Genomic DNA, 19,241 nt, shown 5'->3' with positions numbered 1-19,241 from the left:
CAATCCGCGGACAAAAGTCTTTCGTGCAAACATGAAAATATTTGTATGCCGACACCAGAACGGACGATTGTTCGCCTGTCAGTACACAATTCGGCCGACAGACCGCAGATTTGCAAGACTGGGCATGCTCAGAAAATAGAAAACACAGGGAAAGTTAACCATTACATGACATCACTTCTGCAGTCGGCGGACAAAATTCTTGTGCTGTCCTTGTGCTGTCTTTGCACTTTTCAGCAGACACCGACATCCCGGGGAGAAAAGAGGAACATTTGTATGCCGACCATCGGTACGTGTGTACGGGGCTTTAGAACAAAACCTGTTCTAGTCTGCAAAAGGACTTGATTGGGGCAGAGGTTCACCTTCCAGCAGAACAATGACCCTAAACATACAGCCAAAGCTTCAATGGAATGGTTTAGATCAAAGCATATTTATGTGTTAGAATGGCCCAGTAAAAGTCCAGACTTAAATCCAATTGGGAATCTGTGGCAAGACTTGAAAATTGCTGTTCATAGATGCTCTCCATCCAATCTGACAGCTTTAGCTATTTTACAAAGAAGGAACAAAGGGGCGCTAATGTTAAAATTGTGGCGTGCATTTGTATTCAGCCCCCCGGAGTCAGAGTTTTGTAGACCCACTTTTCGCTGCAGTTACAGCTGCAAGTCTTTTTGGGATGTCTCTACCAGCTTTGTACACCAAGAGTGACATTTTTATTTGCACGACAAATAGAGGACGACAATCGCATAATGTGGTGACAGGAGTGATGGGTGCTAATGATAGATCATTAATAATTACAAGGGTGCTAACAGGTAAAGAACTGATGATACCGGTCACTAAAGTGGTTCTTGTGGGCCTGGTATCAATGGATTTTGCGGTACACAAGTCTCTATTAGGCCTAATGGTGGAGACGTTGATAGGTATGGGACTTTTGGTAGATGTGGAAAACGCGGATGTTACTTCTAGTTTAGTGGAGTTACTCCTGTTATTTTTGGAAGGTGTATTGTGGTTACCAGAGTAGGATGGTGTCACAAAGGCAGATGTATAGTAACGAAGTAGAACTACTTCACTACTGTACTAAAGTACTAAAAGGCGGTATCTGTACTTTACTAGAGTATAGTTTTTTTTCTCCTACTTCCACTTTTACTCAAGTACATATTTTCGATGAGTTTAATACTTTTACTCCGATATTTTTTTTTATGTGCTGCATCGTTACTCGTTACAATTATAAAAATGTTACGAATCATTCCATTCCAAACCCACATTACCACTGCTCACTGTCTCTAAGACTCACAAGTCACGACCAATCCCCGACCCGATGCGAAGACTCAGGAGCAGAGCCTCGCTGCCTCTGCCCTCCCTCGGCTCGGCCCGAGTCCCGCCTCCCGCTTGACTCTCAAGTGAAGTGGTGGTTGCGAGAGAGAAGAGACACCTGCCTGCGGAGTGATCTCTCTGGGCCCTGGCTGGGGGAGGGACTGCAAGTTACTATAGTCTAGACTACTAGACTGTCTCTGGGCACTGTGCAGCGCGGCTGCCCAGCGCGGGAGAACTGGATGGAGGTAGGAATATATTCTTCTTTCAGCAGGGGGGACTGGACTGGGGACTGTGAAGAGAGAGGCTGGAGGACTCGAGACAGCCTAAGGTAGGAGAAGTAAGAACTGTCTTGAAGTCAAGTCACTCACTAAGGGGATCAGATCTATTCAATGGGGGGGGGGGGACCTGCCCTGGCCTGCCCTACACTAAGGGGGATCTATAATGGGAGGGGGACCCTGGCCTGCTCTAAGGGGGCTCTATAATGGGAGGGGAACCCTGGCCTGATCTAAGGGGGCTCTATAATGGGAGGGAGACCCTGGCCTGCTCTAAGAGGAATCTATAATGGGAGGGGGACCCTGGCCTGCTCTAAGTAGGATCTATAATGGGAGGGGAACACTGGCCTGCTCTAAGGGTAATCTATAATGGGAGGGGGGGGGGGACACTGGCCTGCTCTAAGGGTAATCTATAATGGGAGGGGAACCCTGGCCTGCTTTAAGGGGGCTCTATAATGGGAGTGGGACCCTGGCCTGCTCTAAGGAGAATCTATAATGGGAGGGGACCCTGGCCTGCTCTAATGGGGATCTATAATGTGGGAGGGGGGACCCTGGCCTGCTCTAAGGGGGATCTATAATGGGAGGGGGACCCTGGCCTGCTCTAAGTGGGATCTATAATGATCTATAATAACTACATAACACAATACTTGTACTTTTACTTTCAGTAATTGAGTAGTACATTTTAAAATAAACTACTTGCAATACATAAGTACAAAAAATGTTGAATACTTTAGCACTTCTACTTAAGTCTGGTGCTTAAAGAGCACTTCAACTTCTACTCAAGTCACTTTTTTGAAAGAGCACTTGTACTTTTACTCAAGTCTGGGTCTCTAGTACCCTATACATCTCTGCACAAAGATAGAACCTCCCACTTCAATACCTTCCACAACTGCACCTCTACATTTGTGGTGTACTGACTTTCCTGCCCCTGTGGTATGTTATATGTGGGCCGTACTATTAGAACTTTGCATACCAGGTTTGGAGAGCATCGTATATTTGTAGAGGCTGGTCTCCCCAAACACACTGTCCCCCATGATTTTTCAGAGTATCACAAAAAAATCCTCCAAGGACCCAAGTCCTCGAATCTATCCCCGACACATTTACCCTAGCAGAACGGTTCCAACGGCTGTGTTAACAGGAAATGTACTGGATCTTCACTCTCGATACCCTGGCACCAAAAGGAATGAACAAGGAAATTGAAGTCTGTTTTGTCATTTAATTTTGTTTCTGAATCATCCCAATAATACTCTAGCAGACTAACTGGTTACCGCTATAAAAGTTTTCTTGAACCGTATCCAAAACACCAAACCATTTTCTGATTAGGATTTGATATATACCTTTAATTCTATCGGAATATGCCACAAGTATCTTCTGAGTAGGCAGCGTCTATATTTTTTATTATATATTTTTTGCTTTAGTTTTTATTTTTATTTTTATCTCTATTTCTTTGTCCTTCTATTGTTATATTTTTATTCCTATCCTTATTTTCATTTTTCACATCTCTTATTTCTCATTATTATTTTGAAATTCTTTAAAACACCTTCATAACACCTACTTAGTTGGACCAGATAACCCATTTCTCTTTTTAATGTATTTCATTCCAATACATATAATACACGTTTACCAGTTTCAATATTTAATAGTCTTCTCCTGGGAGTTAGTATCATGTTAATCCCTTTAGCTCGTTCTTTCTCTTCACTTCCTTTAGACACATACGTCAGCCAATCATGCCTGTTCCTTAGCTGTTGTTCCTTCTATATAACATTGACAGGTTCGCTGACCACTCAGGTCTGAATAAGCAGCTTGTGGATTCGTAACGCGTTACCGCCCACTTCACGTCCACATGACCAACACGCCCTCCTTGTGACGCCACGTTCAGCCCAGCACCATCTTGCGTTCCACCCTAGTTAGGGCAGCATTAGGCCTCATCCTGCTTCCATCCAGGTGATACAGGAAAAACAGCTTGCACACAAGGCTGCCACAGCCTCGGGATGGTCCGGAGAAGCTTTGGGACAGACGTTTTTATGCTGAAAATGCTTTTACTATTCCACTATCTCATGAGTTGCCATTTGTCATTTTAATTAAATCATTGATTTTATATGATGCACATAGTCTGGCACCCCTTTGTTCCTGCTTTTAACCACAAAGTCCACAGCTTCGCTCTAAGGGTGCTGCTATTAGGGGAGTTCTAAAAACTTTTATTAACTTCCTCCATGGACTGAGATAACACTGTTAGGCTATCAATTTTATATTGTTTGTCATTTTCCATTATTTTATTTTTTTTTTTGATCCTCAATTGTTCGATTCATACTATGAGGACTATGTATGTGCTTTAACATATACACAAGCGCCACTATAAACCATTTCTCATACTATTTTGCAAAGAATGGGCAAAAATGTTACTCTTGATGTGCGAAGCTGATAGAGACATCCCCAAAAAAACTTGCAGGTATAATTGCAGCGAAAGGTGGTTCTACAATGTATTGACTCAGGGGGGCTGAATACAAATGCACGCCACAATTTTTACATATTTATTTGTAAAAGAAAATGTTGAAAACCGTTTATCATTTTTCTTACAAACTTTGTGTTGGTCTATAACATTAAATCCCAATAAAACACATTTACATTTCTGGTTGTAACATGACAAAACGTGGAAATTTCAAGGGGTATGAATACTTTTTCAAGACACGGTGTGTATGTATATTTTCTCTTTCGTTCATTGACGGACACAGCTCCTGATATTAACCATTGGGACGTCCCAAAGCAGTGTCAAACATGAGGGGTGGGAACAGCAAAAAAATTCCTAAGGCTAAACCGTAGCCAACCAGGTAACAGGAGCTCAACCAAAACAACTGGAGCCCACCTGAAAAAACAAATACACCCTCAAAGAATCAGGTCCTCTCAGCAGCAGCCTGCAAAGCCTTGCGGCCAAAATTTGTGAAACTGTGCACAGACGACCAGGTGGCTGCCTTGCAAACCTACGTCACTGAAGCCAGATGACGGAAGGCACAGGAGGCACTAAGTGCCATAGTAGAGTGTGCCTTAACAGGGAAAGGAGGAATCTGACCCTTGATGGGATAGGCTTGAATCACTGTCTGATCCACCTGGAAATGGTCGCAGATGAAGCGGACAATCCTTTACGAGGCCCATCCACAAGCACAAATAGTGAGTCTGACTTTCTGAAAGACTCCGTACCTGCCAGGCATGCAAGGCAATTTCCTTCGGATGTTTAGGCCTGCAACACAGGGAAGGCAACACAATGTCTTCATTCAAATAAAAATTAGAGACAACCTTTGGAAGGAATGACGGACAGGGGCAAAGAACAACCTTATTACTGTGAATCACCAGGTAAGGTGAACGACAGGACAACGCCGCCAGTCCCGAAACCCTGCGGGCAGAGGTGATAGTCACCAAAAAGACCACCTTCTGGGGACAGCGTAAGCAGGGGAATCTCCCGAAGATTCTCTAAGTGAGGCTTCTGGAGGGCCGAAAGCACCAAATTGAGGTCCGAAGGCCGCAACAGAGACCGCACTGGAGGAACCAAATGTCGGACACCCTGGAGAAAGGTACGCACCAGGGAGTGTATGGCCAAAGGTCATTTGAAGAAGACCACCAAAACCAACAACTGGCCCTTGATGGCACTCAAGGCCAATTTTTTTTAAAACCACCGCTGAAGGAAGGTCAAGATCCGAGCCACCGAGAAGGAGCGAGGATGAACATCAAGAGACTCTCACCATGCAATGTAAATCTTCCATGTACAATGGTAGATCTTCCTAGAAGATGATTTCCTAGCTTTTACCGTGTAGGAATCACCAACTCAGATAAACCTCTATTCTTCAGCACCTAGCGTTCAACAGCCAAGCTGTCAAAGCCAGTGACTGTAAAGCAGGATGGAACATCAGTCCTTGGGACAGCAGGTCCTCCCTGAGATGAAGCTTCCAAGGAACGTTGGCGACCAACCGCATCAGATTAGCATACAAAGCCCAGTGAGGCCCGTCCAGAGCCACTAAGCTGACTGGAATCCCTTCTGCCTCGATCCTGCATGGAAGACTTGGCAGAAGCTTGAGATGAGGGAAAGGCGTAAATCAGGCGATACTGACCCCCATGGGGGCCCCCAGCGCATCTGTGGCATCCGCCAGAGGATCCGGTGACTGAGCCACAAACCTCTGCACCTTTCTGTTGGGCTGAGACAACCAACAAATCCACCTCAGGGATGCCCCACCAGAGACACAACTGATGAAACACCTCAGGATGAAGGGACCACTCCCCTTGGTCCAACGCCTGCCAACTGAGGTAATCCGCCTGCCTGTTTTTCACCCCAAGAATGTGCACGGCGGAGAGGGATGGAATGAACTGTTCTGCCCACTTTAGAATGCCAGCTACCTCCAGAGTCGCTAGGACACTTCTTGTGCCCCCTTGGTGATTCACATAAGCCACAGCCGTGGCATTGTCCGAGTGAATGCGCACTGGACCTCCCTCAAGACGATCTGTCCAATGGTCCAGGCACAGTCTGACTGCTTGGAGTTCCAAGAAATTAGATCGTAGTCTGGACTCTTCCTTTGTCCAGATCTCCTGAGTGGAATGCTTGCCGAGGACGCCTCCCCAGCCGGACAGGCAGGCATCCTTGGTAACCACTGTCCAATGCAAGGGGAGGAAGGATTTGCCCAGCCGAAGCGCTGGAGAACAAAGCCACCATAACAGTGACTCCATCTTTCCCGACTCAGCCGGATCTGATTGTCCAGAGACTGCAGAAACTTGTCTCATTTGGCCAGAATCTCCCTTTGCAGGAACCTTGTATAGAACTGTGCAAACAGAACCACCTCGAAGGTAGACACCATCAGGCCAAGCACCACATGCAAGTTCGCAGGGATGACCACCTTCTGGACAGCAGGAAAAATTGCACCCTGCAATTTTAGAGTTTGTCCAGAGAAAGGAGCACTCTGGCTAAAGCCTAGTCCAGAGTCAGGCCCAGATAGACCAGCTTTGTGGACAGAACAAGGGCACACTTATGAAAATTCTGAACCCAGTTGAACTCCCACAGAGTTCATATTGTCATCTACAGGTTTCCCACCAGAGTAGTAGGAGACTCCACTCGCAGAAGGAGATTGTCCAAGTAGCCCAGCACCGCGGTCCCCCATTGGCCTAACAAAGCTAGCACCGGGGCTAACACTTTTGTGAAGACCCGAGGAGTGGAGGCGAGACCAAAAAGGTAACTCCACAAACTGATAATACTCCTCTCCCACGGCAAAACAGAGAAAGCGCTGGTGACTGGCACATATTGGAAAGTGAGGGTAGGCATCCTTGATGTCGCTAGAAACAAGGAACTCCAACGCAGGGATGCCACCATCGTGCAAATGGATTCCATTCTGTTTTTTTGCAACCGTGCAAAGCAGTTCAGCGCCTTGAGGTCAAGGATTGGACGCACCCTGCCTTCCTTCCAGGGTACTGTAAACCGGTTTGAGTAAAAACTTGGAAAATGTTCTTAAGTCGGAACCAGGACAATCACCCCTTGAAGCAACAGGTCTTGTACTGCACCAAACAGACAGGCGCAAGTTGGAAGTAAAGAACCTTGCCGGTGGACAAGAGCGAAACTCGATCTTGTAGCCGAACCAAATGATATAGGGGACCCACTTGTCTTGTACCAGGGAAGTCCACAGGTCCGGAAACCAGTGAAGACACCCCCCCCCCCACCCCTGATTATGGGTCAGGGCGCATCTTCATGCTGAAGGAGCCTTGTCCGTGGGTCTGGAAAAGCCCACTCTTGGTTTGCCAGGCCAGATTGGTCTGTATCCTCCAGAGGAGGCCCTGAAAGGCTTCAGGGCCTTGTCAGTCAACCCCGAGGGACGAAAAAAACTTCTTATGAGCCGAGAAGGAATGCCTACGTCTACGACGAGGTTCCTTGCCCTTAGTAGCCTGCGGAAGAAAGGTACGCTTCCCTCTTCCTTTATGATGTCGTCCAGGGTAGCTCCAAACAGGCGATCTCGTTTAAAGAGAAGATAAGTCAAGGCCTTTTTAGAAGTCTGGTCGACAGACCAGCATTTGAGCCAAAAGACGCGCCGAAGGACCACTGCAGAAACAGAAAGCCGCGCCAGTAGGGGAGCCGTAGCCAAAGAGGCATCACGGATAAACTGCAGTCCCTGGACCAGCTGGTCCGCCAGCTTAGCAAAGGCAGGGGGGAGCTTTTCTCCCTTCAGGTATGGCGTAAAAGCTTAGCCCGCTCGGTCAGAGTTTGCGACACCAGGGTAATGGTGAATACCAGTCTCAGTGCCGAACCAGCAACAGTGTATATATTGTGGGCCACAGCCTCCGCCTTCCTGTCAGCCGTATCATTAAAGAGTGGGGACTCAACCGGAATCATGGTTGCCTTGTTAAATCTGGAAACCAGAGGGTCCACTTCTTAGTAAGGGACTCCTCATAGGGGTAATGCCTAGTAAAGCACTTCAGAAACCCAAGGGGACGCTTTGGTCGTCCCCACTATTTAGCGACAATTCTGTCAAAATAGGCGGGGAAAAGAAACACCTTTGCCGCTCTGGATGGCTTGTGAGTTCCAAAGGGAACCTTGCGCCTCTGTCGCAACTGTAGCTGCGTCCTCCATCTTCAAAGTCTCACACACAGATACAATCAGTGCTTCCACCAGTGCCTTTTCGTGTGTGGTTGCAGACGTAGAGGAATCATCCTCACTATCAGAGGATTCCGGGCGAATGGTTGCAGACCCAGCAGGGCGACCCACGTCCGCAGCGCCTGAATCAGATTCAGTGTATGGGGGAAGGGTGAGGTAGATGGCGCTGCCTAAAATGGATAATTTATCTTAGAATAATAACAATTGGTAGGTATAAACGGAAAAAGTACTAGATATTGATGATATTGTACAATACAAGGTATACAGTTGTGCAGCAATAAATATAACCATAAAAAATGTGCAAAGTGCAAAAGGATAAATATAAGGTGCAAAGTGAACACCGGATTAATATTTGGCGAATGGGTGCCAGTAAATAAAGTGACTGGTGAAGATGAAAATCCTAAAAGGATAACTAGTGAGTGATAGATATATAAATGGTACTCAGATAAAATTGACCATAAAGTACAAAGTAATATATAAAGGTGCAAGTTGGACACCAAATTGGTGTATTGGCAAACCGGTGCCAATAGACAAGTGACACACTGAAAATTAGTGACTGTAATTATAATTTATAAAAAAGGTATAAATAGGTGATAAATTCAATAAATAAAGTGCTAAGTGATCTTTTATAAACAATAGTAATAATGGATAAGTGACTAGTGCTATATGGACCAAATATAAAAACATATATTTGGTGGTGACTGAAATGATGGGTAAAAGTCCATTTGGTGCTATGGGTGTTTCCCAAAAATCGGATCGATCTTAGAGTGATCCGTTTCCAGGGGTGCAGGTGAGGAATACAGAGTGCTCCCCTCACGATCTGGCCCACACTCACCAGAAATCCGTACCCCTACAGTGGTATAAAGCGTTGCACCCTCCTGGGGGAAACAATGGGAACCTCTCAACACTAAGGCCTTCAGTATGGAATATCCAAGTCAGAGACACCTTTCCAGATAGGTACTTTCAAAAAGGACCACAATAGAACTTTATGTGGTCATATATTACCTTTTTAGCCTTTTACCTGGCAACAATGACGTAATACGTCATTTACTTTTATTGGTTCCCACTCGTTGCCATTAAAAATACTATTATCAACTCTACTTTCCCCCTGATCCAACACTGATGCCCCTTGGAGTGCTTCTACCTTAAGCAGAGAGGGAGTAAATAAGCCCATAAGCGTAGACAGAATTTTTCTGCCTAGTGTCCGACTCCTGTAAGGGGCAGTATAACCCAATGGTTAAGACTATCAGGAGCTGTGTCTGTCAATGAACTAAGAAATATATTTTTATTTTTCCTCCCTTTTAAAAAGGACAGTTCACGCTAAAACAAGGTGTGGATAACTGTTTCATGTGCCTTTTCTTCACAGTGTTTCAAAAGTATTGAATTTGCGTCTGCAGCGTCAGCGTTAACTTAAAGACACCCCAAACGTAGTGCGTTTGCCTACACCAGATCGCACGGTACAGTAGTAGCATGCAATCCAGTTGCACTACTTTTGCTGCAGTCTGCCCATGATTTCCACCCATTTAGCGCTTCTTCATACCATGAATCGCACTATGCGTAAGATTAACGTGGTTCAGTGTAGTGTGATTTGAGCCCATTCATTTTGATTTGGACTGCAGCAAAAGTGTGCATGCAGTACTTTAAAAATCACAGAGCAACCGCAAAGCATGGTACTTCTGGACCATGCTATCCGATTCAGGTAATCACACTTTTTTGACCAGTGTTTGAGGGGGGGGGGGGGGGGCATTAACATTGACACCCGCTGCAAATTGCAACTGCAATGTGTTTTGAACACGGTTCGGGAAATGCACAAGGAAAGAGTTCCCTGCAGCGTGTTCTGCTGCAAACAGGAACGCCGGGATCGCAAGTATATTGCACAGGGACTCAAGTGCGTTCCTGTGCCATTCATGGCATGAACTGGCCCTTAATGCAGAAAAGCATCAATACAGTAATTTCAGCATGGATCATGTTTTCTGTGAACAGTTTGAAGAGAAAACACATCCCATAGAGATCTGGAACATTCCTAAAAATCGCTTACCCAGAGTTGGTCGTCATGACCGGGAGGACTCTTTTTGATGAAAGCACCATAGTAAGTGGCAATATTTCTGTGATGGGAATATTTCTTCAGCATATTGATTTCCAGTTTAATCTCCTCCTCTTCGTCCTTCAAAAGAAAGGGAAATCTAGGTTATGATCACAATAAAACAAGGCATACACAATCCAAAAAAGTCTCCGGCTGACTTTCTAGTTGCATTAGTCTATAGATCTATATTCCTCCAGGGTATTGGATTCACAAATATCATTAGAAAATTATGCCAATCATGCAGCAAGGATCCAAAAAGAATACAGGCTCAGAACTATGAACATATACTAGAATTTACAAAGTTCAAGTCCTTCTCTATTTATGAGCAAGTCAGGGCTACATGTTATACTACAGGTACAGGTACTATAAAGACATGTACATTACAACAGACCCAAAACAAAAGCACTACTGGAAAAGATTTACTCAAATAAATACTTCAAAGTATTTTTTTTGATCTTATGTTCTCTTGCACCTTAAAAAAACGCAGAACTCCTAGATTTAGCATTCCTGGATTCCACCATCATTTTTGAGTAACCCTCTTATTTGCAAAGGTTTACAGAAACTGGTGAAGAAAAAAGGACAGGTGCACTTTGAGCTTGTTTACATGGGTGGCCAGACAAAAACAGGCGGTTGACTCTGGGTTTTACCACCCGCCCGATCTGATCCAGCGGTATGCACAAGAGCAGCAGATCTTGCCGCTGCCTCCCACCTCATTGTGCAGATTGAGAACAGCTGTCAATGTGTTGAGTGAGCAGGGGGGGGGGGGGGCGAGCTGCCTGCTCTGTCAATAGACGCAGACAGGGCGACGAGCCTGGAGGGCAGGTGAAAGACCACAGGAGAGAAGGATTGGGGCTGCTCTGTGCAAAACCATTGCTCAGAGCAGGTAACTATAGCATGTTTGTTATTTGAAATTAAAAAAAAATAATTTAATTTTGCTAGATAAATAAATGTGCCGTCCAACAAGGGGTCCTTTGTGCCTGCATAAACCCTTTTTGGGGTTCGAAATGCACCTCTCCCAGACTATAGAAATTTAAAGCTGAAGTTTCATTAAACTTTTTTTTTTTTTTTTATCTACTGCTGCAGTCATATAAAAAAACTTCCTTACAATGAAACTTGTGCGTGCTTACTCCTGAGTCGGCTCTGTGTATGCAAAAGACACAGAGCGCAACATGGCTGAGCCCACCTGCTCTCTCCTCACTGCCTGTGATTGACTCTCACTACTGTATTTAACCAATGAGGAGGGAGAGAGCTGTGGCTCTTGTGCACATGCACATCGCTGGATCAAGATCGGCCTCAGGTAAGTATTTGGGGGGGGGGGGGCTAGGGTAGGAGCTGGACAAAGAAGGTTTTTTACCTTAATGCAGAAAATGCATTAGGGTAAAAAAACCTTCAGGTTTAAATTGGTTTTGAACCAATTTAAGGCCCTGTTCAAACTTCGACAATTAGGAATTGCAGATAGATTTGGCGTGGTTCTGCCCACAATTCCACACCACATTAAAGTTGCTGCAAAATACGTAATGCATGTTTGGGTGCCATTCATCCTTACTAGCACCCCAAATGTGATGCGATTGTCTTGTGAAATACACAACAAGACACGCCTCTAAAATATGCACCTACTTCAAAGCCAAAATTCGGTCCTTGAGCACCTTTAGTGCCGGTTCACACTGTTCCGACTTGTCAGGCGACTTGGTCGCCTGACAAGTAGCGGTCCATGCTGTGCAATGGAACCGTTCTAATAGGTTCAAGTCGCTCCGACTTAGAAAAAGGTTCCTGCACCTTTTTTTTGCAAAGTCGGAGCGACTTGCATTGACTTCCATAATGTGAAGTCGTTGCAAGCCGCGCCGAAGTCGCGGCGCACGGGCAACTGCATTAGTCGCCCGAAGTCTGGTCGGATCAGTGTGAACCGACACTTGCAACAACGACAAACGTGCACAGAGCAGCCCAGACAAATAAATTGGCTGCCCTATGTGCGACACACAGAATCGCGTTAAATTTGCCCACACAAAATTCTAAGTGGGAATGAGAGTTCTCGCTACGCAAAGTGTGAACAGGGCCTAAGTATTTGCATTCTCTAAACAAGAGGTAAATGAGCTTTGTAATGTTAAGTAATCCATCTCCAAAAACCCCCACAAAGATCACTTAGGTCTCAGTCAGTTTCTAGCAGTTTAAAAGTACCAATTTACAAGCACCTACTGTTTACATTTGAAGACTGGTAAGGAAGGGGAAAGGAGCTGTGAATGCAGTGCTTCTGTTAACTCTGAGGGATTATTCACCAAATCTGTGTTAGGGAGAGGAGAGGGAGAGAACCGTGGTTCGGGTAACCACACCGCTGGATCGTGGGACAGAGGAGTGTGTGCCTATTAAAAGTCAGCAGCTTAACTTTTTGTAGCTGCTGACTTGTAATAAAAACACAAAAATGATGGAAGCTTCGCTTTAAAAACAAAGTAAAACAGAAGAGGAGCAAAGTATGCAGGGAAACCAGAAAGTTGTGGAAAGAGTTGGTCAGCAGAGGCAGCACTCAACATAAAAGGAGATTTTTGATGTGCGCTTCTAATAAATTGTCAATAACTATTGTTTCTACTGCGATTACAATGCCGACATTGAAAAATGAATGTTTATGATGTGACAACAGAACTCCTTTAGGCCCCGTTCACACAGGGGTGATCCGACTTGGGGGGGCGACCTCCGAGGTCGCGGTGCGAGCAGCGCGCCGCGACCTTGGAGCGGCCGGCACGGACTTCATAACATTGAAGTCTATGACGGTCGCTCCAGGTCGCCCCAAAGAAGCTCCGGACCCTTTTTCTAAGTCGGAGCGACTTGTGTCGCTCCTATTAGAACGGGTCTGCAGCTTCCCTATGGAAGGCGACCTACGGCGACCTGTGAGGCGACCAGGTCGCCTCACAGGTCGCCCCAGTGTGAACGGGGACTTAAAGTGTAACTCCACTTTTGTGGGGAAATAAAGTGCAAATAAAAAATAAATATAGCATATACAATTGTGACACAAGATTAGATCAGCCATTAGGCAAACAAGGAAACAAATTATAGAATGCAAAAACTGGCTAGAAAAAATTAAAGCTGAACTCTATTCGAAAAGAGGAAGTTTTGCTTGAAGTCTTCCTCCATTTGGAATAATTTTTTTTATAGGGGAGCAGGTACCTAGTTTTGACAGGTACCCGATCCCATCCTGCTGTCTTCTGGGACACATCAAAGGTCCCAAAAGACTGCAGGACCATTCAAAATGTGCAGCGTGACTCATGCATGTGCAGTGGGCAGCCTGCTGTGAAGCCTAAAGCAGGCACCAGTAACTCGCCAGTAACTCAAAGGCTAGTGAATAACAAGCCCTGGGAAGAAGATGGCACAGGATCCCTAGACAGATAAGTGTCCATTTATTAAGTTAGCAGCTTCAGTATTTGTAGCTGCTGACTTGATTTTTTTCCCAGTGAACCTCCTCTTTAAGGAACTCCACAGGTTATCCATAGTGATTCAGTTTGAGAAAACGCTTTAGTACAAATAATCACTTCTAAAAATGATTTCCATTATTAGTCTACATTTCTGCTGAAAAGATAATGTGTTAAAAAAAAAAATACACATGTAACATCCAAATGGCGATTCCACATACAGGAAATGCACACTCGTATTGTGTACAATCATTTGATACTGCCATGCAAAAAGACTGATGGTAAACTAATAAAATAATTTCAGCACTACAGACTGAGTTTTTTTGGCAATGTATGTCTAATGTTTCTTAGACAAAACGAACCTTAGACTCTAGATTGTTTCTTCAGACCACAACCTACTGTTCAAGAGGGCCTCAGGCTGGAACAAACCTCAAAACAGATGACCACAGCTCATATAAAATCTGTTGACTCATTGGGCAATTAAGTCACTTAACACATTAGAGCCCTGGTGCCCAAGTTGACAACCACAGCATTAGAGGCCCAATAGGGACGTGGGGCCAAGCTTAGCTTTTAAAGGGAAAGATCATTTGAGCTGCCTTTATCTGAAAATACTAATCACTTTGACATGTGGCTTTGACTGATGGAAACGATTGATTTAAGCCCCCGTTCACATAGCAGCGCGCCGCGACCTCGGATCGGCCGCCACGGACTTCATAACATTGAAGTCTATGGCGGTCGCCTCCTGGTCGCCCCAAAGAAGCTCCGGACCCTTTTTCTAAGTCGGAGCGACTTGTGTCGCTCCTATTAGAACGGGTCCGTAGCTTCCCTATGGGAGGCGACCTACAGCGACCTGTGAGGCGACCAGGTCGCCTTAGTGTGAACGGGGGCTTAATATTGCTTATTTTGAATTTCCCAGGTTTGCGTCGGGTAGCAACATTTTTGAAAACAAAACAATTCGATGCTTGTTTCGGTCAGGAAAATAAAGGAAAACATCATTTTTTTGGAGATCTCTTGGCACAGTCTTACAGAAAGCACTAAGAGGCACTAGAACTGCTGAGCTGATTCTACCTGATTGTAAGAGGAGAGCGAGTGTCAGAGGCAGGGATTATAAACACCATATGCTCATATTTTTCAATCTCTAAATGCTCCCTGAAATATGATACTCATGTCAAATCCTCTCTGCGTTGTCGCCTCCTGTCAGTCCTTGGCAAATTTCCAATAGGTAATTTGGTGTTGTATCTAAAAGCTGGGTTCCCCCATAGCTCAAGGAACTACAACAAATCGCACATACCACATGTACACAGCAAATATGAACATTCTGGCTGGCCATAAATCGAAGCATAGACATCTTTCTGCAGCTGTGGAAAATTATTCTCATGTGGGGTTCCATTCCTGATAACGAAGCTGATTTTTCTTTTTTAAAATGGGTTTTTTATCATGGGAAAATGTTGTTCAAGTTAATCGTTATGTATACCAGCGAAGCATAGCACAACAAATGGAAAAAAAAGTTCTACTAGTCAAATATAGCTTGTATTCAACTTAAGGAAAAAAAGGCAGATCTAAACATTGGTTTCCTGCTCTACTTAACACTGCAGACTCAACTTTTTCTTTTTTTAATTTTATTAAAATGCATCTCCAAAAGGCAAGAAGGAAAGCTTGAATCGCCCACTAGCCCTTTATGGCAATCTTTGTCCCCACTGGTGATGTCCCTGTACTTCCTGCCATAGTGGCAATGTTGTCACTAGAACAGGAAGTCAGCAAATCTCTCCAAGACAACAGCCACTGTAAAGGCCTGTATAGAAAATCTGTAGGGAAAATTCGTCCGACGACCGATCTGCCGATTATCGGATTGTTAGTATGGTGTTTGACAGCCAACTCCGACTTTTCGGCTGACAAAATCCTGATGTACAGGCTATAAAATATTAGTCTCATTAGTACAGATTTCGATGGAAAAAAAATCTTAAGAGCAAGACTAGGCATGCTCAGAGAGAAAGAACACATACAAAGCAATCCAACACATGACATCACTTCTGAAGTAGAATTCTGTCATACAGGAAAATTTGTATGAAAATAACCTCTTCACTTTCCACATCAGACTAGCATGCCACAAAAAACCGACGACAGATTGTTCGATAATCTGATCGTGTGTACAGGGCTTTATGCCCTGTACACACTATCAGATTATCTGAAGACTTTTGTCTGCAGACTTACCAAAACCATATAATATGAGGTCAAACCTAAACACTTTCAATTTGTATGCAATCCGGCAGGCCCTTGCACTACATAGAAAAGGTAAATCTGAAGACAAAAGTCTGCAGATAATCTGATGGTGTGTACAGGGCATTAGGCTCATTGCTCAGCCATCCAAACTCCAACTAACCCTTGGTTGGTTCTTTGCCGAGTGTTACGGAATTGGAACAAAATCCCGGGATTCAGTACAGCGTGGGAAAGGAGCAGAATGTTCCCTAGAGATGCATGTCAAAATGTTACCATCTTTCAAGGTTTTCATACACTTTAGGGTTCCGTTTACAAGTGAAGAAAAGGGTGTGCAGAGACAGTGTGAGACTGTAGGTCAGCAGGTTCTCTACTAGTATGTTTTAAGGAATTGCAATTAGAATTTTCCATCCATTAAAATGTGAGGAGGTAGGTGGTCCTTGTGAGCCCTGGAGTAGTGTTGCAGCTACTCAAAATCAATAAGTACCAGCTGAGGTTGTCCGTTTTAAAGAACCATACCAGGTACACCCAATTTCTTTCATGTGTTGGACTAACAGCATTAAGGGGTGCTAAATGCATTAAAGTGTCATTAAACCCAGTCTATTAAAAGCGCTCATTGCATGCTATATATCAGAGTGTGCATACTGACAAAGCATTATTTCTATGTAGAGTGAAATATACCTGGTTTATCCTTCCTTCAGCTGTCCCTCCCATCTTCCCTCTGTCCCCATTGTAGGTTGAGATTGTGTGGACCACTTGGTGTCCTCTATAGAGCATGCTAAAATTTCAGCCAATTTCCTCCTTTTTCTTATCTGTGCAGCCAAAATGACTAGAGTCACACATGTGGGTGTATAAACAGTGGTAAATGACACTCCCCTTTCTTCCTCCCCCTCCATATCCTCCTAATGCTAAACACCATGCGAGCTGCAAATAGTATCCCAATTGGTTACATTCACTAAGAAACCCAACAAAAAAAAAAAAAACACATTAGGATTTAATATACAGCAGAATGAAATACCGTATATACTCGAGTATAAGCCGACCGGAATATAAGCCAAGGCATGTAATTTTACCACAAAAAAACTGGGAAAAGGTATTGACTCGAGTATAAGCTTAGGGTATGAAATGCAGCAGCTACTGGACCCAATTGGACTACCACAAGACCCAAAACAGGGGCTGCAGGCATGGTGCAGGGGCTAGGGGCATGGCACAGGAGATGGTACAGGCATGGCACAGATGGTACAGGAGATGCAGTGCTGTGGGCATGGCACAGGAGATGGTACAGGCATGGCACAGGTGGTCCAGGAGATGCAGTGCTGTGGGCATGGTACAGGAGAATCTCCTGTACCATGGCCGCAGCACTGTATCTCCTGAGGGGGGCTGCAGAGGAGTCTCACGTACCTTTCCGCCTTACATATAAAAATGGCGTCACCCGGTCACACACATCACTGCGCATGTGCCCTCCACCCGGGAATAGCCGAACGTGTATGGGGCTTTCCCTAGCGGTGCCGGCGCATGCGCATTGACCGGGGAAAAAGCAAGCGAGACCATGACTCGAGTATAAGCCTAGGGGGGCTTTTTCAGCATAAAAAAACACATGCTGAAAAAGTCGGCTTATACTCGAGTATATACGGTATATGAAATGTAATTGCTTATACCGGTAAAGATAAAAGAAGCCTTGGATGCGGATGCCATCTTAACAGAATAAAAGCGAGTGTCAGTCATCTGACTCTGCCTACACCATATGGATGCACAAAAAAATACACATCTGACGTTCAATAAAGATTTATTGGGAGCTGTAAAACAGTTTAATATTTACAATTTAATTTGGATTGGGCTTCTGAAACTTTTTCTTCTCTTTGTTATGTGACTGGCACAGCACCAATCAGGGCTGGCCAGACACAGACTCACACTGTGGAGAGTATACAACAGCAGAGTAAGGCCCCTTTCACACATACGGTCAGTTTGTCCGTTTTTCATCCATCCGTTGACGGTTGAAAAACGGACATCAATGCATCTCTATGTAAAAACGGATGATCATCTGTTAACCACTTAAGCCCCGGAAGAATTTACCCCCATTACGACCAGGGGGTTTTTTTGCGATTCGGCACTGCGTGACTTTAATGGACAATTGCGCGGTCGTGTTACGCTGTATCTAAACAAATTTGGTGTCCTTTTTTTCCCCACAAACAGAACTTTTGATGGTATTTGATCACCTGTGCAATTTTTACTTTTTGCGCTATAAACAAAAAAAGCGTCAATTTTGCAAAAACAACAATATTTTTCACATTTTTTTATATGAAATTCCAAAAAAAAAAAAAAAAAAAAAAAATGTAAAAATCAAAATTTAACATTTTTGGCCAATTTGTTTTCTGCTACATATGTTTGGTAAAAAAAAAAAAAACGCAAAAAGCGTATTTTGATTGGTTTGCGCAAAAGTTATTGCCAACTACTAAGGGAAAGATGTTTGTCATTTTTGGTGTTTTTTTTTTAACACGTAATGGCGGCGATCTGCGATTTTTTTTGCGGTACTGCGACGGACAGATCGGACCCTTGACTGACATTTTTGACACTTTTGGGGTTACCAGTGACATTACTGCAGTAATCAGTGCTATACATATGCACTGTTACTGCAAAATGACACTGGCAGGGAAGGGGTTAACTTTATTGGGGAAGGAGGGGTTAAGTGTGTCCCTAGGGGCGTGCTTCTTACTGTGATTGGACATGGCTACTGGTGTAGGAACAGTGATCAACGGTCCTACATAGTAGAACCGTATGATCACTATTCCTACACAGGGGAGAATGATAGGCGGCTTGTTTACATTAGCCGCCTGCCTTTCTCCCTTCCCGGCGAACGATCGCGAGTGACCAGCGGACATCGGGTCCGCCGGTCACACGCACGGACTTCCCAGGGAACGAGCCGGGGCAGACGCGCACCTCCGCGGGCGCACGCTCGCCCGATATTGGCTCACAAGGAAGTGACAGGCTAGTAACGTACCGGTACGTCACTTTGCCTGGCCGGGGCTGACCCCTGCAGTATATGTACTTGCGGCGGTCGGCAATCGGTTAACATACGTTTTCATCCGCTTCCGTCAATGTCCTTTTTTTGGAGCCCTATTTTTCACCCGTCCAAAAAAGGGATCGGATGAAAAACGGATATAAAAAAGGCTCAAACAGTCCGGATGAAAAAATGGATGAAAAAACGGATACATTTTGACGTGACTAAACTGATGAACTGAACGGACCGTATGTGTTAAAGGGGCCTAAAAGAAGATGCTCCCAAGGATCTTTCCCAGTAGATGCCAAAGAACAGGGAAAGATCATGTGACCACACAATAGCGCTGCAG

At 44.6% G+C, this 19,241-nt stretch overlaps 1 protein-coding gene across 2 annotated transcripts in view; it reads right to left on the bottom strand.

Moving 5' to 3' along the window:
* MAP4K4 (mitogen-activated protein kinase kinase kinase kinase 4) overlaps positions 1-19,241 on the bottom strand; it is a 340,786-nt gene that overhangs the window by 120,165 nt on the left and 201,380 nt on the right. For both annotated transcript variants that reach the window (XM_082246630.1, XM_082246631.1), the window contains exon 4: positions 10,238-10,363. In XM_082246630.1, the coding sequence (XP_082102756.1) occupies positions 10,238-10,363 (126 nt within the window). The remainder of the gene's footprint in view (positions 1-10,237; positions 10,364-19,241) is intronic.

The sequence above is a fragment of the Pelophylax lessonae genome (genome assembly GCF_965119305.1).
Source record: "Pelophylax lessonae genome assembly, chromosome: 2".
NCBI classification, from domain to species: domain Eukaryota; kingdom Metazoa; phylum Chordata; class Amphibia; order Anura; family Ranidae; genus Pelophylax; species Pelophylax lessonae.
The sequence above is the reverse complement of the archived record's forward strand: the minus strand, read 5'-3'. Positions and strand labels throughout refer to the sequence as shown.